The following is a 25,456-nucleotide window of genomic DNA, read 5'->3' as shown; positions in this document are numbered from 1 at the left end:
AAAGTCAATCTGGTTAGTAATAAGTGAAGCTGGTAATGGTGTTTGTGGATTTGTTTAATCAGATCTTGAGAGATTTAATTAAATTTTTTTAACTTTAATTGATTTAATCTTTTTTTCTGTGTTGTAGAGTGTCCCGTGGGGATCAAGGGGAGGTGGTAGATAGGCTCAGTATTCAGATATCATCCAAAGAGGACTTATTAAATGCCAGTGGAGAAGTAGGGGTGTACTTATTCACAGTAAGTGTAAAAAGAAAAAAAATACAAACAAAATTACGAAGCTTAAAAAAAAAAAAAAACACTCTTGAGTCTGTGCTCACTTTGACATAATAAACGACAAAAGAAAACAAATTGCTACAGGCAGCAAAATCTACATAGACACTTTAAGCAGTATGCCCCGGCCCCACCTTTTCCTCCTAAGGTTCAGCTCTGTCATGACAACTCTCTGAGTGTTTGACATGGTAATCTGTATGACAATGTAGATATATTTGGTCTTGGCGGAATAGATCTGCTACGCTGCTGCTGCTTTTATTGCTGCTGCTGCTGCAGAGCAACTACGGGACTTGCTACTGCCAATACATACATGACACACTGCTGTGAACAAGTAAGACACGCTGCTCCTGTACAATATAGCGTACATGAATTACGCAGAAGGCAAGATGACGAAAGAAACAACTTATGAAAGAAAAATAAAGTTAAACTTGTTTGTAATAATCTGTTTTTGGAGTTGTTTAATCATCCTCTGCTCAGATCTTGAGAAATGTAATTGATTTGATTTTGCAGTTGATATGTTTCAGATATGGCTGATATGGCTGAAATCAGATAAATTATTATTGGCAGTAGAAATGAATTTAAATGGGAATAAAGTTCTCAACTGAAACATGCCTGTAACATTTGAAATAAAAATTATTTACAATTGACATGAAAGAACTATTTAAATAAAATAATTATTTATTTGGTTGAATTCATAAAATAACATTAGGTTACATGAACATGGAGTTTGGTATTGAAAACTATTGAGCTGTAAGTTTAAATAACTAAATTTTTCAAGTTGAAAATACTTACTGTAATATTCTAAGTAATTAAAACTTAAATAAGTCAGTGTTAATTAGTACCTCAAAAAGTTAAAGGTGCAATATGTAATATTTTTGCAGTAAAATATCCAAAAACCACTAGGCCAGTGTTATATATTTTATTCACTTGAGTACTTACAATATCCCAAATATTTCCAACTATTTGTAAATCGTGAGAAAATTGCAATTTTAACCAAGGCTCCGGGACGTGTGAGGAGTCGCCTGTCAGTTGCGTCATACCCGCGTTACCCTCGGTTTCCGGTTTTATTTTGTGGAAACCATGGAAACACCAAAGATGCTTAAATATATTACACGTTTTAATAGACAAGGGAACAACTGATTTGATATATATATGTGTATCATATATATATATGATATAAACTAATTATTGTCATATAGCTCAACACGTTTAGTATTTTTTTCTCCATCATACAATACGTTTTAAAATGAATTGCATGCCATTTATCAGCAGCATCGGCGCCAGCGACAGTGGCATAATAAAAGTTCCGGTGCTCGTGAGGCGTGTGTTGCGCAATCGCTCCTGCGGTCTCGTTCAGCTCCCACAACACTCGGTCCTGCTCTGCTTCATACTACAATAACGTTAATAATCGCATCCATGAACATGATTTCTTCCCGAGTCCTATCCCTATTCTTTTGCACCGTCCGTTGAGGAGGAGACCACATGTCCCAAGATTCCGCTCTTAAACTTGGCGTCATCAAGCTACGCCTTTGTTTTGAACAGGCTTCTAGCGACCTCTAGCGGACAGAATTATTACATACTGCACCTTTAAGTTGAGTGAACTGTACTGAAAACTTTAAAAAAAGTAAGTTCACCTTACTTTTTCATAAAGTTAATCCAACTAAACTTTAGAAGTTCAAACAACATAAAATTTGGCAATGTAACAAGGAGTCATCCATCTGTAGTAAGAAGTTGGGATCCATCTGCCGCTTTATTGTGAACAATTATAGCGCAAACAAGCAAAGGTCAATCACAGGTAACAGGTACAAACAAGGCAGAGCAGTATCATAGTCACGAGGCAGGCAAGTGGTCAGGGCAGGCAGCTGACAGTGCGGTGATAATCCAAACAAACAGAGCAATAACTCAACGACAGGCAGCAATGGGTCATAACAAGATAAACAGTCCAGGGTCATACACGAGGAAAACAATACACAGGAAGAAAACGCTCAGGATTGTCAGCCACGGCAAAACTAAAATAAAACTTTGCATAGAGCAGAGAGAGAGCTGCTTAAGTCCACAGGAAAGTCAGTACTCAGGTGATAGTGCCCTCTGGTGGCGATCAGAGGGAGTCACAGAGGCTTGTTCTGTGACAGGCAATATATTTAATACAACTGTGCAAAAAGATAACTCAAAAAGTTAAGTTGAGTGAATGAATTTTTAGAATTTATTTTTTTACAGTGCAGAAATTAATTTGAATGAAAGATCTCAACGAAACATGGCTGAAACATTTGAAATAAAAGAATTATTTACAAGTGACAAAAGAATTTAAATAAAACTTTTTTTTTTTTTTTTTTGGGTTAAAGTGCCCCTATTATGGATTTTAAAAAATTACCTTTCATGTAGCGTGTAACATAGCTCTAAGTGAATGAAAACATCCTGCAAAGTTTTAAATCTAAAAAAAGTGCACTGTATTTAAAGTTATTGTCTCTCAAATGTAAGAGTCGACTCTGAGTCAATTAAACAAGTCGTTTGTAAAATGAATCACAAGCCACTTCGTTGTGACATCAAGACGTCACTTTTTGCGCGTGCAGACACCAGGGAAAAAATTTTCAACAATACCACAGCAGTGCAATCTTTTGTTGTGTTCCCGTCATTTTACTGACGACTGCTTCTCAAACCTCAGGGATTTAAACGCAGGATTCACAAAACGCTTGGTCTTAAAATATGGATCAGTGACCAGTTTATTTGGACCAGCTTGCTCCTCTGAATCTCAACCTGTTGATATGATTAATAATTGATGTTTATATTTTCTAGCGATCGTTCAAGATTCGTAGTTTTGTATGTTATGTTGTGTAACGTACACCAGTCTGTCTCCTCTAACCGGCTAACTCACGTTTCTGTAGTTCTGCTATACAGTGGGTCCAATATTGTCTAAAAATGTGTCGATTAATACAGCTTGTCTTATTACTTGGAGTTATGATCAAGGATTGTTTACAAAGTGCAATGTATCATCAGCTATTCACGTTTGTGCTCGGCTATGTGGGAGTTTACAACAACTTTGGGCTTGGTTCACTTACATAACTGTAAACAAGCAGTTTTTTTTCCTCTGCGTTTTTATTATTACAGTAGAGTACAGTTCTCCTGCTCTATCTGTATTGTAATAGGATGTTAAGATGCTTCGTAATGTCAAACAATGATCTAGCCATTTTTTTACTTTGTTAATAGTTATGACTAAAAAGTCTGTACACATCTGGCCTAAATGTTTGTTATGTTAGAGGTTTTCAGCCTCGCTTGGCATTCTGATCCAGTTCCCACTGGTGCACCTACATAAAGTATAACAGTGATGCTGCTATCACGTCTTATAAATAACTAACTAAGGTGACACTTACCACATAGAAACTTCGTACTCCAGTCGTGATTGTGAATCACTTTCTCGATGATCTACTACTTCAGATGTTTCATCGTCAGATTCGAGTTTAAATTGATACAGTACAATTTATGCAATCTTATCTGTCTATATATTGTTGCCAATCAATACCTGTCATTCAGTTATGGCAATGGGCGCGTGGTGCGCGCAGTAGACCAATCACAGAGGATTGGGCCATCTGACCAATCAGAGCAGTGTACGCTCACAGAAAGGAGTGGTTTAGAGAGACTGATTCTTTGAACTGCTTCAAACGAATCGTTTACCAATCTTTGGTGAACTGAGGTTAAAATTAAATATATATTATGAGCAAACAAAAGTGTTTTCTTGCATGCATTTAAACCTGTTGTAGGAGACCATAACAATATTAGTAACCTTAAAAAAGGCATAATAGGGGCACTTTAAAATTCTAAGTAAATACAACTTAACTAAGTCAATGTAAGAAGATAACTCAAAAAGTCGAGTGAATGAAGTTTTAGAATTTTTATTTTGTACAGTGTACGTTTTAACCACAAATGCTCATCCTGCACTGCTCTGCGATGTGCCACACATTGCGTAATCACGGTGGAAAGGTCACGCATGACATAGGTGGAAGTACCGTCCAATCCAGTGTCTACAAAGCGAATGTGCGAAGACTAATTCAAATGCCCTTTATAAAAAAAGGTAAAACAACAATGTTGGATGATTTTAAAGTTGGAGGAGATTTTTTGCCTTGCATTAAATTGTAATTTGGACCTTCAACCCGTTGGTAACTGTTGAAGTCCACTATATGAAGAAAAATCCTGGAATTTTTTCCTCAAAAACCTTAATTTCTTTTCGACTGAGGAAAGAACAACATAAACATCTTGGATGACATGGGGGTGAGTAAATTATTAGGAAATTTTAATTCTGAAGTGAGCCAATCCTTTAATATCTGCTAACACTTTATTTTGATGCTCCTCCAACAGACATTCTACTGGCTATAAGTAACTTGCAACAACATGTCAACTTATTCTACTAATGCAATCCCTGACCATAACAATCTGTTATAGTCTACTAATACTCTGAGAGTCAGTTGACATGTAGTTGAGGAGTTACATACAGTTAGTAGAATGTCTAAAGTGGACCATTAAAATAAAGTGAAACACTTTAATAATTGATCACTGAAAGGTTCTTTAGGGAACCAAACTTGCTCTATGGCATTATCACTGCAAAGAAAAAAAAAACTTTTGGACCTTCGTGGCTCAATCCTTGTAGATTCAAAGCTTTCAGTCACCGGCTACACCTCCATTTGAACTCCATCAATCTGTGTCCTAATGTTGTGCGTCATTTCTTGTGGTCTGTCAGTATCCGGTCCTTTATCATTCTCAGCTCACCTGTTGCAGGAAACACATGAAGTGGAATCTAGTGTTTCTGAAGCAGCCTAAAGGGGCGTTTTAATGCCATATAAGGCCTGATTGTTACCAATCTCCTGTTTAACTATTCATTGAGGACACAGGTGCCAAGTGTTGGTGTGTATGTCTCTCAGGCCAAAGGAAGACATGCTAATACCGGAGATAAGAGAACACGTATCCCTGACCGACGACTGCAGGGTGAGCCACCGACAGGATCAGCCATCACCATCCTTCAAGGTATTTCTTTCAAACGTGTTCATTTTCCATTGGTCACAAATTAAATTTCGAGATTGCGTGCAACTCAGCAGCTTTATTTAGTTTCAAACGTGCGTTATTGTGAAAAGACGCCCAAATGGATGAAGAAAAGACTGTGTTGTGTGCTGGAATGTGAGCCTCATCTGATACTAGCAACTGTTTTACACCAACAGAAGAACAACATGAATGACTAGGGTTGCTTTTGACAAGAACACGAGGGAACTTATGTAAAGCACTCACTCTTGGACAGTATTTCAAAGGCATGACCTAATCAAGCTCATCTATTGGGAGTTTACCACTATATTCTTTGGTTTTGACTCACTATAAAGTGGATTCCTCAATAATCATGGACATTCCTCTTCCGACGTCTCGACTGGACGTTGATGTGGATTTGGGCTTTGCTCTCTTCTTCTTGGTCCTGCTCTGTTTGTTTCTGCTGGTTACAGTGGTGCGCTGTGCTCAGATGGTTCTGGATCCTTACAGCTCCATCTCTGCTTCCACCTATCAGGAAGAGCAAGTGGAGACATGAATTGGTGGATGCATTAAGCTCGTGATGGAGGACAGTTTGATTGTAGCAAAATTTAGTGATATTTGGAAGAAAACTGACACAGATCTAAACTTTCTCTAACCCTCTGACTCTTGGATTTCTCTTGGAGCTCAGCTGGGAAAAGGGATCTGAGTGGCATTCTGCCAATCATGAAGCACAACTAAATAAACAAAACTGATGCGGTTGGCTGACAGTGTTCTTAACAGGTGAGTGACAGTATATTCAGCGAGCCACTGCATTTTTTCTGTCTTTTATTTTTGGTTCAGTGAGTCTTAACTGTATTAACTGTAGTGCCGTGAAACTCAAAACCACATGCATGGATCCTATTACACTTTTCCAGGTGATCACATGGCAATGTGAGCTTTCCGCACATAACTAAAGTTGAAACATTTGAAATAGAGTTTGAATAAGTGTTTTAATTATGTGCATATAGTGCATGCTTTCATTTATGTATGTAAAGTGACAGCTAAATGATAAAAAGGGGATTATTTGAAAAAATAATGGTGTTATTCAGTATTCTTAAAGGGGTGGTTGATTATGATTTCACTTTTCTTAACTTTAGTTAGTGTGTAATGTTGCTGTTTGAGCATAAATAACATCTGCAAAGTTACGATGATCAAAGTTGAATACAAAGGGAGATATTTTCTATTACAGAATTTGCTTTTTTGCTTTTGACTACAACAAACAGCTGGTAGATACTACAATGAGCTTCTTCTATGACAAACCCTAAAATTTGCATAAACCCCACCCACGGGAACACACAACAAAGGGGGCGGGCCATGTTGAGCTGCTTTAGAGAAGAGGAAGAGTTGTTGTAGTAGAGTGTTGTTGTCATGCCGTCATTTTACGCCAGACTGCTTCACAAATGAGGGTCAATTCAACGCTGGATTTGCACAAAAGATTAACATGACGACACATGCTAGTTGATGAGTTGAATCAACTCCACAACAACTACATAAATTTATCCACTAACCATTAAGAAACGTCCAGTGTCATTCTAAAAGTTGTAACTTCTTCCTGAGTCTCTCCATCAGTGTCGACTCCGGTTTGAACAATGTAAGGCTGAACACCGTTACTGACAATCCTCATTTTGGCTGCGTGAGATTCTCCGGCTTTGTTGTTGTTGAGCAACCGAAGCACGAGCTGTTAAAGCTCCACCTTCTTCTGGAAAGTGGGCCGGGAGTAGCAGCTCATTTGCATTTTTACCCTTATGCGGTCTTCGCATAAGGGACTACACTCGTGGTCTTCGGGGTCTCTGGAGACCCCGGCAACAAAATGCAATTTTGTAACAATATAATATATTTTTTAAAAACCAATGTAATTTTACTCAGTTTATTAATGTTTTTACTCAACATTTGTGCAGTTTTTGGAGGATTTGTGATATCTTTTAAATTTATATAAATAAATTAAAAAAAAAATTTTTTTAAATAGGTTTTTATGCAAAAGCAGCTTTTTATGTAAAATTCACTTTATGAAAGGCCCAGATTTCTAACTTTCATTCATGGGGATAACATGGATAATTTGACATGGTTTAGTGTGAGATTTTTGCCTATCTTTTGGAAAATGCAGTTAGTGAAATGCAAGTAAAAAAATATATAATTTTTACCAGTAGATGGCTGCAGAGCTCCACTATTTGCTATGTACTATTTGAATGACTGAAAGACGTCTTTTCACAAATTATTTTCAGTTGGATTCATATCTAAATGTTATGAACTTTTTTACTAATTTTTCTTTCAGTTATGTAATTTTTTTTACAGTTTTTCAATAATATCATCAATAATGAAACCCACAGAGACCCCACTTAGAAACTGGACAAAATCCATTCTCAAAATCAGAAACAACGCACAACACACACAGACAGAAATGAAGTGGCACACTTCCAAAAATGCAAAAAACATCCCCAATACAAAATGGAGATGCTCACACACGCACGCACACAAAAATAAAAATTATTTATTTTATTATTTTTTATTATAAAATTATTATTGAAAAACTGATTTTGCCCTGCACAAAAAAATGCTAAACTTTTATTGTTATAATTGTGATTTCATAACATTTAGATATGAATCCAACTGAAAAAAACTTGTGCAAAGACGTCGGGGGAGATATTTCAGCAGAGGGAGGGATACATAGACCAGAAGGGGGGAAATCCCCCCCATACTTGTTAAATACATATCATAATAATAATGATCATAATGATATATTTTCTGACGCTTGTTAGTGGAGGTAATATTATAGAAAGTCGAATTCACAAACAATCAAACTCATTATTACGTCTGTGGTAATTCTCCTAGACAAGAACCTCGACTTTTAATTTGAAACAGACCAGTAATAACAAACAGACCTTTATTCTGAAAAAGGTGTAATGGCTGCCTGGCTGCTGCGGCAGTACACATGGATAACACACCGGTATCGCTAGATTTACCTGGAGAATTTCAGAAGTATTAAAATATTTTGCATTTAACTGGTTTGAAACACTTTCTAACTATCAACGCGGATTCGCTGAAGGTAAAAGACGCAATTGAGTTGAGCACGCGACTACATCTAATGTCACTGTGCTCGCGACTGAAGGTCATGATTAGAAGAGATTTATGAACACATTTATCAAGTTTTTAGTAGATGTAATGCTTGATGGCTTGAGAGTAAATCTGCATTGTAAATGGTTTTACAGCATGTCTGTGTTTGGAGGACTGATGAGTAGCGCGGTGACCTTCTGCGCGAGACACTTTAGCACAGGTGTGTGGATTCTCCCTTCATTTTTATATTGTTCTCTGCTTTAATGTGGTTAATATGAGTAGCATGATGTGTGTCCTGTATCACACAGGCACTTGTGCGAGAATACGAATGCACGCCATTCCCAAACTGAAAGAGGTGGATAGATGGACTGAGAAGAGAAGCATGTTTGGAGTCTATGACAACATTGGGATATTAGGTGAGTGACTTAAACATATACCTGTATTAAAGTCCTGCATTTAACCCCTAAAGGGATAGCTTCAAAAATGAAAATTCGGTCACCATTTACTCACCCTCAAATTGTTCCAATCCCGTATGAGTTTCAAAAAAGATATAATAATATGGGTAACTTCCATAGTATGGAAACAAACAAATAAAAATACTAGGGAAATCAAACTTGGCTAAAGTTGGTTTTATATTCGCACATTCGGACTTCTGATAAATTCAGACTTTCCAATAAATGTGCAATAAATTAATGTTTGCGAATTTTAAGCAGCGATATGATATTGACAACCAACGATTGTCAACTTACAACATTTTTCACAGTCGATCAAAATAGGCAAGTATTGTTTTAGTGGCATATTTACTTGTGAATGTCCACTGATTGTCCAATGTAGTGTGATTAACAAGGCTATTGAATACGGATGTCTGAATGTGCGAATATAAAACCAACTTTACCCAAGTGGAAATCAATGGGGCCCATCAACTGTTTGTTTACCAACATTCTTTTATCTTTTGTGTTTAGCAGAAGAAATTTATACGGGTTTGGAACAACTTGAGGTTGAGTAAATGACAAAATGTTCATATAACCATTTTCTATGCTGAATTGTTTAAGGCAGGGGTTTTCAATCTGGTAGATGCCACGGACCCCCAAATATGATCATCCTTGTTTGAGGGACCCCCATCCTAAAATTTAAAAGGCAGCTATAAATATCTTGTATCGAGACCAAATTTAGACTGTTAAAATTAATATTAAAAATATGTATAAAAATACTTGGAAAATATTTAGTTTTTCTACTCCGTATATTACTGTGCTGTAATGTAGATTTATTTATTTTAATCAGTGTTTTATTTTTTCAATACATTTTTTTATTTACTTAGTTTAGAGGGTACATAACACACATAGTTTCCACCAATCTCATGTTAATCTTGAGTATTGTACATATAGAGTACTATTGCATCCCTCATGTCTCCGAAAAGTCTTTAGTTTTATCATATTTATAAAAGATACATAAACTAAACTGAGTCTTTCCAAAAAAAGTCGAGCTCCTGGAGGCGTGCCTTTATTACATGATACAGGGCCATACTCGAAAAAAACTTTGCGAAACCGGAAGGAGTGTACAGAAATACTCCATCATACGTCCAACTCGTGTTTTGAAACTTTGGCCATATTTAGCATGAGAATGCAACTCTTTAACAGTGTAAATAAGTCAGAATGCATGAAATGGCATTATACCCCCCCTCCCCTTCAAAGTTGTCATGACATGAGAAATCAAATTTGCCTTGATCTTTTGACATGTAAAAGGTCTTTTTACCATTAAAACATCCTGCAAGTTTCATACCTTAAAGGGATAGTTCACCCAAAAAATGAAAATTCTGTCATTCACGCCATGTCATTCCAAACCCGTGAAACTTTCATTCATCTTCGGAAAACAAATGAAGATCGCTTTCTCTCCCTCCATTGACAGCCTACGCAAGTATCATTTCTAAGCATCAGAAAGGTAGTAGAGATATCATAAAAGTAATCCATGTGACTCCAGTGGTTTAACCTCAGCTTTATGAAGTGACGCGAGTGCTTTGTGCAAAAAAAAAAAAAAAACATAATTTACCATTTTATTTACAGAACATTAATCTCCAGCACACGTTCACGCAACAGCGTCTGCTCTCACGTCAACACATCATGAATGCGTCGTGGTGCTCTTGAATAGTTATACATCCTCGTACCATAGGCCCCGCCCACTGGCATTCAGTCACTTAATGGCTGACACTTGCTTACACTGGATGTGAGCATCGTGAGCATCAAAAGCAAACAGAACCCATTATAATCACTGACGCTGCCTACACTGGATACAGTATACAGATGCACGTTCGGTTTCTGATATACTCCATATGCTTGAGTCTGCCGACAACAGGACAAATGGAAGAGTGAATGAACATTAACTTTGCCTCGTCCAGTTTAAACAGCTTTGTTTGTGTCTCTTTTCAGATTTTAGAAGGATCCCAGAGTCGGAAACAATTAGATAGTTTATTTTGTTTGTTCGGAGCATTTGACGACAGTGAGGGAGGCACAGTGTAATGGAGAGATTGCAAAGAAACTTTAGCAAACAACTGTATAGGATCTGACAGCAGCTGCATCACAAACCGTAGTAAATAATTTCATAAAGCTTTTTCTGGAAATGGTTTCATATGGATGTTTTCAAAACACTTATGTCATGTGTTAGAATGAAGTTTGAAAATAAAAAATTTTCTGCATGTTTTTGTGTAAAAATTATTTTTCCACATATGTTTGTTTTGTGCAAAAAACTTTATTAACATAAGTGAACCTCAAGGAACATATTAAAATAATTTTTAAAAATCCATGTCACAAATCCTTTAATCTTATTCTTACCAGTTACCAGTATATTCTCACACTTTTCCATGGACCACCATTTGAAAAGCTCTGGTATTGTAATCACAGACAGTCATCTAACGCTGTGCTGACTGTGTTTGACTGCAGGTGATTTTAAAGCCCACCCAAAAGACTTGATCAAAGGGCCCGTGTGGCTCAGAGGCTTCAGCGGAAACGAGCTTCAGCGTCTCATCAGAAAGAAGCGGATGGTAGGAGACAGGATGATGACGGAGGACAAGCACACCCTGGACAAGAGGATCAGCTTCCTGTATCGCCGCTTCAACAGATACGGCAAACACAGATAGACTGAACGACAGCTGTTGTATACGTCTTCCTCATTTTTATCAATGTGAAGTTCATTTTGTGTCAAAAGCTGCAGCTGTTTATTAAAACGTAAAAAACATCTGTCATCTGTCTTTGTGATCATTACAAAAGATCAATGTCAAGGATTGAGCTCAAACTTGTGGAAGCTTGTTTCTGCCACGGAATAAAAAAAAAAAAGTTCACACAATTGACGTTTTTCTCGCAATCTTACCGTTTGGATATTGACTTGCAATTCCAAGTTTGTATCTCACAATTCTGAGAGGAAAAAAAGTAAAAATTGTGGGAAATGAACAAAAACGTTTATCAAAAAACTTGTTCACAACCAAAACAGTTCATTGATTCATGCAAGTGTGCAGGTTTAGAGGAGTTTGAGATGATGAATCAGGATCGTGTTTCAGCTTCAGCTCTGGGATCAGTGAGAGAGTGAACTAGGACTGGGGAATCCTGTGAATTGACCCTCCGTCATGACCGGCTGCTCCGACTCCATCTGTGGGGGAAAAATAAAACGACACGTATCTTAATATTGTCACTATAATGTTTTTGCTCAGGCAAGCGTCACTATCACTACTGATCATAGTTGAGGTTGTGGGTTCTGCAGCATTTGTGCTCAAGTGGTTCCTCAAACCATGCGTCTTGAGAAGAGGTGTGATGTTTTAAAAAGAGTTATTGGAGATGTATGTCCACTTTTTAAAGTGACACTTTGTAGTGTGTAATATTACCTGCATACACTACCATTGAAATGTTTGTAGTCTGGATGATGATTTTTATATAACATAAAGCGTTAGTTCACCGAAAAATAAAATTAATGTCATTATTTACTCACCCTCATGCCGTTTCACACCTGTAAGACCTTGGTTACTCTTCAGAAAACAAATTAAGATATTTTTGTTGAAATCTGATGGTTCAGTGAGGCCAGCAAAGACATTTCCTTTGGAGCGTTATGAATCTTTTGTGTCGAATCAGCGGTTCAGAGCACCAAAGTCACATGATTTCAGCGGTTTGACGCAAAAGATTCATAAAAAATGTGAAGCAGCATAACTGTTTTCAGTAATAATTTATAATAATATGATAATCAGAAATGTTTCTTGAGCAGCAAATCATCATATCTGAATGATTTCTGAAGGATCATGTGACACTTAAGATTGGAGTAAGGATGCTGAAAGTTCAGCTTTGATCACAGGAATAAATTATACATTTAAATAGATAGTTACTTTAAATTGAAATATTATTTCACAATATTACTGCTTTTACTCTATTTTTGATCAGTTAAAGGTGCTAAAGAGGATCTTTTCGTCGACTGAGAATCCAAAGACTGTTACTGAGTTTTTGAAATGAGCGCATGCATAAGAACAACCCCCCTCCTTCGAAGGAACGCCTCCCAAAACTCGTAAACACGAGTGTTTACCACCGGCATTCGCTGTGTTGTGTTAGTAGATTCATTATGTCGGACTCACCGCAGGTAACTCATAATCTGCAGTTGTTACTCCTGTCTCCTGACAAAAACATTGTATGCAGCGCCTGTGGAGTGTGGAAAGTTACTGGAGAGCGCAGCCGCGCTCGTCTCTCACAAGGAAAGTCGCGGCAGTGATTGACAAGCCAGAGGGCCATTGACAAGTTTTTAAGGCCCTACCTCGTGCACAGATGATGTATATTAATATTATTCCTTTCAGTGCACCTAATAGTCTTTTATCAGTTAGTAAAGACAGTTTCAAGTAATATTGCAAAAATGTATAAAACAAAACATCCTCTTTAGCACCTTTAAATGCAGCCTTGAAGGGACTCTTCTGCTCTTCAAGGCTGCATTCATTAAAAAACACCTTACCGACCTCAAACCTCTGAACTGTAATGTGGGAGCAGTAACGGCTGCCTGTCTCAGGTTTCTATTAAAGAGAAGTCCTCTGGTCCTTCATACCTGTGCGTCTCTCTCTCTGTCCTTTGGAACCCGGTGCCTCTTTTTCTTGGGTCCTCCTGCTGACTGATGAGGGAACGCTGGAGAAGAGCCGTCTTCATCACCAGCGAGAGCAGGATCTAAAGCCTTTCCTTCATCCTGTTTGAACACATGAAGCATGTTTAGTGTGTCATCGGCCACTGATTTGAACTACAGTGTTAGAGAACAAAGAGTTGAATTGCTTTCAAATAAATCAAATTTAAAAGCAGAATCAGAATCAGGGTGTGAACAGCTTTATGTTAAATAGGTTTTTGTGGATCATCAGTCATTCCTCACCTCTAGTGGGATGGTGAGCTGAGCCGTCCTGTAATCATCTCCATACGAGTCCAGAGTCTTCATGAGGAACCTGACCAAACATGTGCAGATGTTACACTATGTTATATTGTGTTATTATGACACTAATGTATCAAATGACAGGGTATACTTCACAGCATTAGTTGGAAGAGATTTTTTTCCCTTAAAGGTCCCGTTCTTCGTGATCCCATGTTTCAAACTTTAGTTAGTGTGTAATGTTGTTGTTAGAGTATAAATAAAATCTGTAAAATTTTAAAGCTCAAAGTTCAATGCCAAGCGAGATATTTTATTTAACAGAAGTCGCCTACATCGAACGGCCAGTTTGGACTACATCCCTCTACTTCCTTCTTTAATGACGTCACTAAAACAGTTTTTTGACTAACCTCCGCCCACAGGAATACACAAGAGTTGCGTTTGTAGAGTGTGTTTGTCGCCATGTCGTCGAAACGCTGTTATTTTCATCCCGCAGTCCAATCACCGGGTCTGATTCCGGCTCAAATTGATAGGGTAAAATTAAAGACATGTTTACAATAACACTGAGCGCGTGCATCTCCACGTTATGGTAAGAGGCGTGACCTTTCCGGGCAAGGTTCGCTAAGCTGCTGTCGAATCACAACACAGGAACCGCTGGCACAATCAGAACTCGTTACGTATTTCTGAAGGAGGGACTTCATAGAACAAGGAAGTCATCAGCCCGTTTTTATGACAGTGGAAACAGCGGTATACAGATAAGTAAATTATTTTAAAAATACTGTGTTTTTTTACACGCAAAACATGAACACATGTTATATTGCACACTATAAACACAATCAAAGCTTCAAAAAAACACGAAAAACGGGACCTTTAAGAAAAATACCTGAAATATTAAATACATAATATAAATGTATTTCTGGATATACAGGTGCTGGTCATATAATTAGAATATCGTGAAAAAGTTCATTTTTTATTGTAAATTATTTTTTAAAATGAAACTTTCATTTATACTAGATTCCCTACATGTAAAGTAAAACATTTCAAAAGGGTTTTTTTTTTTTAATTTGTTGATTAGAGCGTACAGCTAATGAAAGTCCAAAATCCAGTATCTCAAAATATTAGAATATTTACATTTGAGTTTCATTAAATGACCATACCTACAGTATAATTTCCGGGTATCTCTTGTTCTTTGAAACCACACTAATGGGGAAGACTGCTGACATGGCAATGGTCCAGGAGACAATCATTGACACCCTCCACAAAGAGAGTAAGTCACAGATGGTCATTACTGAATGTGGTGGCTGTTTACAGAGTGATGTATCAAAGCATATTAAATGCAAAGTTGACTGGAAGGAAGAAATTGGGTAGGCAAAGGTGCACAAGCAACATGGATGACCACAAGCTTGAGAATACTGTCAAGTAAAGCCGATTCAGACACTTGGGAGAGCTTCACAATGAGTCGAATGAAGCCGGAGTCAGAGCATCAAGAGTCACCACACTCAGACATCTTCAGGAAAAGGACTACCAAGCCACTTCTGAAACAGAAACAACATCAGAAGGATCTTACCTGGGCTAAGGAGAAAAAGAACTGGACAGTGAACAGTGGTCGAAAGTCCTCTTTTCAGATAAAAGTAAATTTTGCATTTCATGTTGAAGTCATGGTCCCAGAGTCTGAAGGAAGACTGGAGAGGCACAGAATCCAAGCTGCTTGAAGTCTGGTGGGAAGTTTCTGAAGTTAGTAATGATTTGGGGGGCCGTGACATCTGCTGGTGTTGGTCCATTGTGTTTTATCAAGTGCAAAGTCAATGCAGCCATCTTCCAGGAGATTTTGGAGCACTTTAAGCTTACATCTGCTGACAAGCTTGATGGAGATGCTGATTTCCTTTTCCAGCAGGACTTTAGCACCTGCCCACAGTGCAAAAACCACTTCCAAGTGGTTTGCTGACCATGATATTACTGTGCTTTATTGGCCAGCCAACATGCCTGACCTGAATCTATGGGATATTTTCAAGAGAAAGATGAGAAACAGTCGATCCAACAATATACAGATGATCTGAAGGCTCAATAGTGCCTCAGCAGTGCCACAGGCTGATCACTTCCATGCCACACTTCACTGATGCTGTAATTTGTGCTAGGAGCAAGTCATTTGCTGTAATATATGCTGCCGACCAAGTATTGAGTGTACAAATGAACATACTTTAAAGAACTTGAACTTTTCTGTTTTGAAAATCCTTTTTTTGATTGATCTTAGGAAATATTCTAATATTTTGAGATACTGGATTTTGGACATGAGCTGTATGCTCTAATCATCAAAATTAAAAAAAAAAAAAAAAAAAAAAAAACTTTTGAAATGTTTTACTTTACATGTAGGGAATCTAGAATGTATGAAAGTTTCATTTTGAAAAATAATTTACAATAAAAAAAAAATGAACTTTTTCACGATATTCTAATTATATGACCAGCACCTGTAATCAGCACTAGCCATTGTTGGGCTGAATTTATACTGGACTCATGGACATTTGTATTTGTGATAAATGCCTTTTAATTCTTGCCACTTTATTTTGGAAATTTTTATTTGTGTATAATTTTCATGAAGTGTTTGAATAAAATGGTGAATAAAAATCATTGCTGAAGTTAGAGAAAAATAATTAGATCAATCAACCAACTCAAAAATAATTGAAAGAAAAAATATATCATTAGTAGCAACCTTAGTTATTATTTTTATTCTGTTCAAGCTTTTAGTAATATGCACTAATGTTTCTTATTTACAGTACCATGAACCATGTTTTGTTCTCCTACTTTAAATACATAAATTATTTTCATATTTGATGGTTTAATCAAACTTACAATAAATATCCCCTCCAGACATCACTTTTGGCCAGTAGTGTATTTATTCATCATTTAACGCCATATTCATGGCAAACTCAAGAATAATTAATAACCATCACTAGTGTTTCTTTGTAAAACAAAGCACATGTACCTCCTTTCTTTCCTCAGTCGGCGTGTCAGTCTTTGGACCTGGTGAAGGCGTCCCAAAATCTTCTCATTTACCTGAAAATGGGTTCATATGACTTTTAGTCAAGAAGCCTTACACTTAAAGGGATAGATCAGCCAAAAATGAGAAATCCATTACCATTACTATTTATTTATTTAATTTTAATCTAATTTGTATTCATATAAATCAATCTTTTTTTATTGTAATCTAATTTAATCTAACAGATAAATATCTACCTTTCTTAATTTAATTCATATTTTTTCTTAATTTCTTTATTTTAATCTAATTTATTTATTAGATTAATAAATCCCCCAGAGTTTGAAACCCCTGCTCTATACCACAGTTCAGGACAAATGCAGAAACAGTTCACCTGTTCAATCTCTTTGCACCTCTTGCTGAGAGCTTGATACTTCCTTTTGTCCAGCTCTCTCCTCTCGTCTTCCCCGTCCTGTCCGGAGCCGGAAGGGGGCCCATCATTATCCAGGAGCTCACTGCCGCTGGGGCCCAGCTCCACTCCGCCCGTCTCCAGCTCCGCTTCCAGAATGTGACCCCCAAACAGTGGAGGTAAAGCGAGACCTGAGAAATCCTCCATCATCTGAAGCACACGAACAGACAGAATAATGCTTTGTCTTACTTAAACAACATGTGTTGTTCAACAGATGGAAATTAATCATGCATTCAGTAGGAGTGCTCAGCGCACCTTTCACCCAATATTCAGTTTGTACACTTACATTACAGATATTGATGGAAATAATCTTACTGCTCAATCTATGACCTCACATGGGTCGTTTCTGTTCTGCAGTATGATAAGCTTGTGAATAAACTAATATAATTTACATGATTAAAAACTGTTCTGTTTTTAACAGTTTTAATGATTGGATTAGATTCAGCTCTGTACTCACCTTTAGTTAGTGATGTAGTAAAGAGCCCCACATGATGTCAGTTTATTGTAAATACTGAAGATGTCTTTTGTAGCTACTCCTCATGAGTTCCGTCTACGTATAATTGAATCTATGCATCCAACTAAAGCACGTATTAGCCTATTTTATATAAGAAAATAAAAGTAAAAATCTTCATTTTCACCTAACTTACAGCTATCAAAACAATGCGATCTAACATAAGTCGCGTTTTAAGTACGCCATTGGCCGTTGAGCCAATCCAGAGCGAATGCGTCACCAGCATTTGTTCTTGAACTACAATTCCCATGATGCCTGAAGCAAAGGACTACAGAAGCAAACATGGCGGGGAGTAAGTATATTTTGTGTGTTAGCCGCTTGAAACATGACATGTTTTATTGTAGTACAGTTCAATCGTATTATATAATAACAGAATCAATTAGGAGTTGGTGAGATGTATTATAAAATAATCGTGTAGTAAAAAACAATGAGTGTATAATGTGCGAATACGAGAATGACCTTGGTCTCATACTAGCTGTGGTTTTCTTTCCTGTGCTTTAAACATAAATACAATGATTACTATGAATATGAGATCTTATATCTGTTGTGCACCTCTGATGCCTTTAGAAACCTAACAAAATATCCATTTTTTGTTTTCTGTTCTTAAAATATATTGCAGTTATTCAGCACTGCTGTCTGTGGTTTGTACACTACCGGTCAAAAATCTCTAATGCTCATCAAGGCTGCAGTTATTTGATGAAAAATACAGTAAAACAATAATACTGTGAAATATTACAATTTAAAACAGCTGTGCTGCTTCATATTTTTGTGGAAACCTTGATAAATGTTATTTTCCAGGATTATTTGATGAATAGAAAGTTTAAAAGGACAGGATTTATTTGAAACAAATCTTTTGTAACATTATAAATATCTTTTAGTGTCACTTTTGATCAATTTAATGCGTTCTTGCAAGTATTCACTTCCTTTAAAAAAAATCTTTGACCCCAAATGTTTTGAATTGTACAGTGTAATAATATTTCACAATATTACTGTTTTTGCTGTGTTTTTAATCAAATAATGCAGCCTTGTTAAGCAGAAGAGACTTCTTTCAAAAAACATAATTATTCCAAGTGTTTGACTGCTAATGTATATTAAATATCACAGTATTATCATATAATACCATTACTGTGCCATGGAAGTCGTCATGCACTGTAATAAAAAGATCATTAAACAACACAACCAAATAAGCACACCGGTTCGTCCCGGGTTTGTCTGCACTGGCAGATCTGTGCATTGACAGTACTGTCTTTCTTTCTTTAGTTGGCAGGTTTTTGAAGAATGCTTGGAATAAAGAGCCTGTGATCACAGTTTCCTGTGGACTCGGACTCCTGGGTGAGTGTGAGATCAATGTATACGATCGCATTATGAGTGTTCATCTTCCCGCTTTACGAATCTAATTAAATATTTTGTTTCACTCAGCTTGCATTCTGCCGGCTGTGAGCCCTTTCACAAAGTACACAGGAATGATGAACAAAGCTATTCCATTTAATTACCCAGGTATATTATTCTTATTCTTACACAGTGTGTAAATAGTTCAGAACAGGGTTATTTGGGTGTTGATTCAATTAGGGGAACTAAAATTTCAGATATGGTAAACAGCATGCATATGCAGTTAGCTAGTTTAAAATCTCATCATCATTGTTTGTCTTTCTTCAGTCCCGGTTCGAGATGATGGAAACATGCCAGACGTCCCAGCGCACCCGTGTGACCCGCAGGGGAGAAGCCTGGAGTGGCTGAAAAACCTGTGAAAAGTCCTTCAGAATCCTGTACAGTCCAAACCCTCCTTCACTTCTCTCTCACTAGATGGATTCCTCTCAATAAAAGCTCTTTATTTAACTATCTTGAGGGTTTTTTATTGATATTTTAGTCTTTACAAAATAGACTTGCCATATGTGGTGTACTGATACAATTTTGAAATGCTTATTTGGCTTTTCACTTTGTATATAGAGAATGAAACACTTAAAACCACAGAGATTAACTTTGTTTATTGAAGTACATTTCAAAAAAGAAGAAGAAAAAGAAAAAAAGTCTATAGAGTTATCATGATGTTAAAACATTCAAGAGTCCAAAATATATGACTGATCCATAGAGACTGAATCCTGAGCCAAAAACATTAGGGAAAGTGTGTCAGGTGTCTTCATATCACATAAGCATAAAATAATCATCAAAATAGTACAGCAAAGCAGCCATACTGACTTGTACAGTAAAGTCCTGCTTTAAATGCCAGTGTTCAGTAGCAGGAGTCTCTGGGATATTTAATAAAAGTACAATGTCAGCAGGGATCAAACCTGCTCAACCGTGATTACGTCAGTTCGGAAATTAAAATTACAAACTAATACAGGCTAACGTACAGTGGAGTCCAAAAGTCTGAGCAATGTCGGGTGTCGCAAGTTACGTAATCAGTTTACTTTTTTCAAGTAACTAGGTTAAGTAATGCATTATTTTTAAATGTACAATAAAATATGAGTTACTTTTTCAAATAAGTAACTCAAGTTACTTTTTCCAATTTACTGACTGACTTTGCATTTCCTTCAGCCTGAGGCTTATTCATTTCACTTTTGGTGTGAAAGGGCCTTTACATTTGCCCAAAATATAACTTTTTTTGTTATTAAAAAACAAACAAGCAAGCCCAGCCCAGGCGAGAAAAGCAATGCAAAAGTAACTTTACAGATTACATTCTATAAAAAGTAACTAAGTAATGCATTACTTTTAAAGTGACTTTCCCCAACTCTGAGTCTGAGACCATGTAACCTGAGACGCTTTTCATTTCAACTCGGAAATACGTTCTAGGAAATGAACATGACATTCCAGATTGTGCACTATTTCCAGATCACGGAAGCGTAAACGAGCATCGTTGATCATGTGACTCAGACGGTCGGATTTTTGTATCATCTCAAATCATGCTGGAGAACATGATCATCAGGTTTTAGAGCATCAAATATTTAATCTATGATCATTTTTCAGTTCATCTTACTGAAATTGTTATGCTGATACATTAAGAAAACATTTGTATTAAATATTTCAATATTCTCAGACTTTTGGACCTCACTGTATTACAGTAGACAGTTATATTTACATACATAAGGTTGGAGATTAACCTTTTTTACATTATTCAATTTAAGATATCCTTATAATAGAAAAAGTTAATAAAAGGTATCAGAACAAACTGACCCTGGAGTTGACAAAAAAAACAAAAAAACAATAATGTTGATGTTATCATCAGTAATTAGTTATATTGGTTTCACTAACAGACCTTAGTCAGGTTAGATGCCATATTGAATTTAACAACGTTGTGAGGGATATACATGCAGTCTTTTCAATGGCACAATGCTATAAACGTCCTAGTTCACGTCATTTTCACAACTCACATTTAAAGTTGTGGAGGGTTTTTTTTTCTTTTTCTCAGTAAGACGTTTCATCAGCTGAACAATTTTTGTTACAACAGTACAATCCATTGAACACATTGTAATTTTGCAGCCTCGTTTTCATTCCTGTCAAAAATTAAATATGGCGCTACCATGACCAAGGTCAGTTCAGAAACAATTTACTCAAAACACAAACTCAAAAGTAACTGAATCATATTTTTTAGGTTAATTTCAAACCACCGGACATAGACATTTCCTCTGTCCCAAAATGATGGCAAAAATATAGGGAAGGACGAGAGTTTTTCATGTCTTTTTTAAAAATTCAACAACCTACAGCTACAGCACTTCACCACAGTCACATCCTCCCACACGTCTACACTTTCCAGACCTTTCTATCACATCTTCAGATCTTCTCTCTGCACACAGCATTCTCACTCTTAGCCTTCAAATCCCTCACCTACAATCTGCTGCAACTCATGACTACAAGCTTTAGTTAGGGAGATTTGGGCTTTAACAAAATACGTAAGACAGATGGAAGGGGGGACAAGAGACAAGAGCTGAGAGACTTTCACAAACACATCGCTCTTCCAAAATCCTTTCCAACTCTTTCAAAGCCCTTCTGTAAATATACTTCATTTTCCATTCAATTTATTGCTTCCTTTGACTCCAACAGCCTGCACACCTACTTCTAGAAAGATCCAGGATGCCTTGTCGTTGTTATAAAAAAAAACTTCAAAAGTTTTCTGAGAAACTATCGTATCATATCATGTGGGAAGTACACTCAGTTAAAGAAATAATTCACCCCAAAATAATGTCAGTATTGTACAAAAAACTGTAAAAATTCTTCAGAAATTCTCCTTTTGTGTTTCCGAGATAAAGAAAAAAATATAGCATATGACAGCGAGTAAATAATGACAGAATTTACATTTGGATGAACTATTCCTTTAAAAATGTAAATAATGAAATACCAAATCACCATTCTATCTTCAAGTAAATCTAAAATATTTCATGTGACTAAACTGGACACCTCTACTCTGAAATAAGTCATCATTTTCATTTTGTAATTTACCACGTTTCACATCATGCATCACAGTAATATGTCCATAATATGAAAACAAATGTTATAGGTCAGATTTTCCTCACTCTATTTAATGTGCACTCATCTGAAATACATAAAAACCCCTTGAAATATTTCATTTTCTGATAATGCAATACATATATAATAATATACATATGATGTACTGAATGCTAATTTATCTTAATACATTTATCTGTGCTGTAATTCTATTGGTTATTGTCTAAATGTGTTTCTGTTGGGAAGTGTGTAATATTTGCCTCTCAAAGGTTCAAAACATTATTCAGTATAATAGAGGCACTGCATTATGGCGTTAAGCATTAGTGGCCTTATGACAGTCAGCATCTCTGGTTGTCAATCAAGGGCTCTACTGTATTAGTGGGGCGGAGCGATCATTGGTCACCGTCTTCCTGAGTCGAATGTGGGCAAACGGATTGATCCTGTGAAGAGGTAAAGTTTAAATCAACTAACCCATCAGACATGGAGCGTCTTAACATGATCTTCTAAACAGACGTGACTAGCTGTACCTGGTGGGTGATGGAGGTGGAGAGGTGAAATCGCTGGACATCTGAGGAACATGAAAACAGTGTCAGAAGAATATATGCTAATTTATTCGAAATCCTAGCATGATTTAGAAATAAACATCTACAATGAGAAAACCGGGAATAATCTTAAATAGGAATAATCTTAAATGAGACCTATTATGGCCCTTTTTTCACGATGTAATATAAGTCTCAGGTGTCCCCAGAATGTTTTAGCTCAAAATACCTCACAGATCATTTATTATACCATGTTGTAAATACCCATTTTTGAGTGCATGCAAAAATATGCTGTTTTTGCGCATGTGTCTTTAAATGCAAATGAGCTGCTGCTCCCCGCCCCCTTTCCAGGAAAGTGCTTCCTTCAACAGCTCCTGTCTGCATCAGATACTCTGCCAAATACTAACAAAACATCTGTTCAGTTTTGATTATCTTCATGATTATCAAGATTATCATCATGAAAGTTTATAATCTGCTTGCGTTTAAAGCTATATCAGTTTAAACTTCTAATTTATCATTTTCTGAGCGCACACATCTGAAGCACACGCACAGAAAGCTGGCTGTCAGACAGCACGTCATGTGAGTTTTAAACTAACTTCTCTTTCATGTTTTATTGTGTTTAAACTGTCAAAAACACATAAAAAAGTTCACAAACACAGTCTGTTATGTCTGTGAACATAAACAGCAGGGATAGAAATCATTCCCTTCAAAAATAATCCACTGCGTCTTCAGTGGCTCAGATGTCAGGAGTAAATGAAGACTGTTATGTTCACTCTTACATCCAACGACAAAACACCTCAATCGCTTACTAGACATTCATGTCACTACAGCTGCTGTGGCATCGAGACAATGGCGGACAGTGTGCAACTCGCTCAGGGTGGGGTCTATGCTAATATGACAGAGTCTGTCAACAGTCATGGGCGGGGCCTGTACAAAGTGACGTCACTTTGTACAGAATCTGTGAATGATTTGTTCTGATTTATGGTGATTAGAAAAAAGGAGTGGGTGAGTGGGTGAATTTTTTATCACTATAGGGTGGTTGTGTATACACACTGCCAACACACATTTATGTTCAAACACCATGCAAAAGTGAATTTTGCATAATAGGGCCCCTTTAAGGCAAGAAACTATAAGCAAAAACATCTATTTTGATGATAAACATTTCTTCTTTGTGACTAGTGGAAAGAAACATCCATATTAACATTTAAAGGTACACTATGTAACTTTTTTGTTTTAAATAATAAGTCAATTTATCATCAATCCTTCTTTTAAAATGTTGTTTTGTCTTACCCTGAATCACTATGGTAAGCCTGTTATTACTGTTTATTTTTTAGAGCTGACCGGATGGTTTTCGATGGAAATTGCATACATACACCATTTGCCTGTGTGTGTCTCGTCATATATGTAATTAGAGAAATATTGCTCCGGCTAATTTGATGCATGTTGGAGTGGCATAGGTTAGTTGTCACAACGAGCTAGGAAGGTTGACATGGAGCAGCAAAATCTGCTATTTTAAACAAACTCAGACCAGAAGAGAGCCTGCTGGCAAAAAGAGAAACCGACAGAGGTCGCAATAAAACAAGAATCAACATTGGCTTGGCTTTTTGGAGATGGTGCATATTTAGTGCATATTTAATTAGGTAATGCCTCATTTGCATATATATGCATAACACTTCAGAAAACATGTGATATGAAAAAAAAACATCTTAAAGGGATAGTTCACCTAAAAGTGAAAAAATTATCCCATGATTTATTCACCATCAACCATTCTAGGTGTATATGACTATCTTTGTTATCCCGGCTCTTCCAAGTTTTATAATGGTAGTGAATGGGGCTCGAGATTTTGAAGCCCAAAAAAGCGCATCCATCCATCATAAAAGTAATCCGTATGGCTCCAGGGGGTTAATAAAGGCCTTCTGAAGCGAAGCAATGCGATTTTGTAAAACCTTTTTAAACTATAATAACTAGATTTCGGTAAATGGCCATACACATCAAGTTACGGAGAAAGAGTGACCTCTGACTTGATGATTCAGGATGTAGGAGTAGCATAGGCTTAGATGCTTTTCGTGGTTCAAACAAATATGGCTGGGTAACAAACTCAAGCTCCTCTGATATTTCTCTTTAAAAATTCTCGTTTCAGACTTCTAATTAATGACCGGAGTTTTGTTTTGCTCTATCCTCTGTGCTTCCATGTTCATCAATATGCGTCGGGTCAGAGATCACACTTCCGCCGGACCTCGATGCGGCCAGTGCCGGAAGCCAGTTATTACAGTTTATAAAGTTTTAAATATGGATATTTTTCTTACAAAAATGCATCGCTTCACTTCAGAAAGCCTTTATTAACCCCCTGGAGCCATGTGGATGTGCTTTTTTGGGCTTTAAAATCTCACTCCCCATTCACAACCATTATAAAGCTTAGAAAAGGCAGGATATTTTTTAATATTCAATTCAATTCACATTTATTTGTATAGCGCTTTTCACAATATATACAGTGGGTACGGAAAGTATTCAGACCCCCTTAAATGTTTCACTCTTTGTTATATTGCAGCCATTTGCTAAAATCATTTAAGTTCATTTTTTTCCTCATTAATGTACACACAGCACCCCATATTGACAGAAAAACACAGAATTGTTGACATGTTTGCACCCTTTTGATCTAATACAGCCATGAGTCTTTTTGGGAAAGATGCAACAAGTTTTTCACACCTGGATTTGGGGATCCTCTGCCATTCCTCCTTGCAGATCCTCTCCAGTTCTGTCAGGTTGGATGGTAAACGTTGGTGGACAGCCATTTTTAGG

The 25,456-nt window shown here is 36.8% G+C and overlaps 5 protein-coding genes across 8 annotated transcripts in view; 3 read left to right on the top strand and 2 right to left on the bottom strand.

The window, feature by feature from the left end:
- The first annotated feature begins 4,713 nt into the window (after window positions 1-4,713).
- LOC125243909 (cortexin domain-containing 1-like) lies at window positions 4,714-6,051 on the top strand. Its single transcript, XM_048153775.1, has 2 exons — window positions 4,714-5,282; window positions 5,474-6,051. The coding sequence occupies exon 2, from the start codon at window positions 5,647-5,649 to the stop codon at window positions 5,827-5,829; it is 183 nt and encodes a 60-aa protein (XP_048009732.1). The 5' UTR covers window positions 4,714-5,282; window positions 5,474-5,646; the 3' UTR covers window positions 5,830-6,051.
- A 2,132-nt stretch (window positions 6,052-8,183) lies between these two features.
- On the top strand, window positions 8,184-11,591 carry mrpl51 (mitochondrial ribosomal protein L51). Of its 2 annotated transcripts, none has more exons than XM_048153772.1 (4): window positions 8,184-8,355; window positions 8,519-8,583; window positions 8,672-8,779; window positions 11,297-11,591. In XM_048153772.1, the coding sequence occupies exons 2-4, from the start codon at window positions 8,520-8,522 to the stop codon at window positions 11,491-11,493; spliced, it is 369 nt and encodes a 122-aa protein (XP_048009729.1). In that variant the 5' UTR covers window positions 8,184-8,355; window position 8,519; the 3' UTR covers window positions 11,494-11,591. The 2 variants fall into 2 exon arrangements, with proteins under 2 accessions (XP_048009729.1, XP_048009730.1); XM_048153773.1 differs by having other exon boundaries at window positions 8,184-8,418.
- A 239-nt stretch (window positions 11,592-11,830) lies between these two features.
- Window positions 11,831-17,834, bottom strand: tfpt (TCF3 (E2A) fusion partner). Its single transcript, XM_048153771.1, has 6 exons — window positions 17,625-17,834; window positions 17,093-17,317; window positions 16,708-16,778; window positions 13,737-13,806; window positions 13,425-13,559; window positions 11,831-11,999 (listed from the first exon to the last, which is right to left on the bottom strand). Exons 2-6 carry the CDS (start codon window positions 17,315-17,317, stop codon window positions 11,925-11,927), a joined length of 576 nt encoding a protein of 191 aa, XP_048009728.1. The 5' UTR covers window positions 17,625-17,834; the 3' UTR covers window positions 11,831-11,924.
- A 7-nt stretch (window positions 17,835-17,841) lies between these two features.
- On the top strand, window positions 17,842-19,517 carry ndufa3 (NADH:ubiquinone oxidoreductase subunit A3). The gene is made up of 4 exons (XM_048153774.1): window positions 17,842-17,970; window positions 18,939-19,010; window positions 19,098-19,175; window positions 19,335-19,517. The coding sequence occupies exons 1-4, from the start codon at window positions 17,961-17,963 to the stop codon at window positions 19,424-19,426; spliced, it is 252 nt and encodes an 83-aa protein (XP_048009731.1). The 5' UTR covers window positions 17,842-17,960; the 3' UTR covers window positions 19,427-19,517.
- Window positions 19,518-19,644: 127 nt separating this feature from the next.
- zgc:158689 (uncharacterized protein LOC791177 homolog) overlaps window positions 19,645-25,456 on the bottom strand; it is a 37,854-nt gene continuing 32,042 nt past the window's right edge. For all 3 annotated transcript variants that reach the window (XR_007179174.1, XM_048153766.1, XM_048153765.1), the window contains exons 14-15: window positions 22,646-22,686; window positions 19,645-22,558 (exon numbers count right to left, since the gene is read on the bottom strand). Coding sequence is in view for 1 of the 3 variants with exons in the window: in XM_048153765.1 (XP_048009722.1) it covers window positions 22,486-22,558; window positions 22,646-22,686 (114 nt within the window). In the remaining 2 variants the exon portion in view is untranslated. The remainder of the gene's footprint in view (window positions 22,559-22,645; window positions 22,687-25,456) is intronic.

Source organism: Megalobrama amblycephala, linkage group LG13 (genome assembly GCF_018812025.1).
Source record: "Megalobrama amblycephala isolate DHTTF-2021 linkage group LG13, ASM1881202v1, whole genome shotgun sequence".
In the NCBI taxonomy this organism is placed as follows: Eukaryota; Metazoa; Chordata; class Actinopteri; order Cypriniformes; family Xenocyprididae; genus Megalobrama; species Megalobrama amblycephala.
This window is presented reverse-complemented; position numbering and strand designations above follow the sequence as displayed.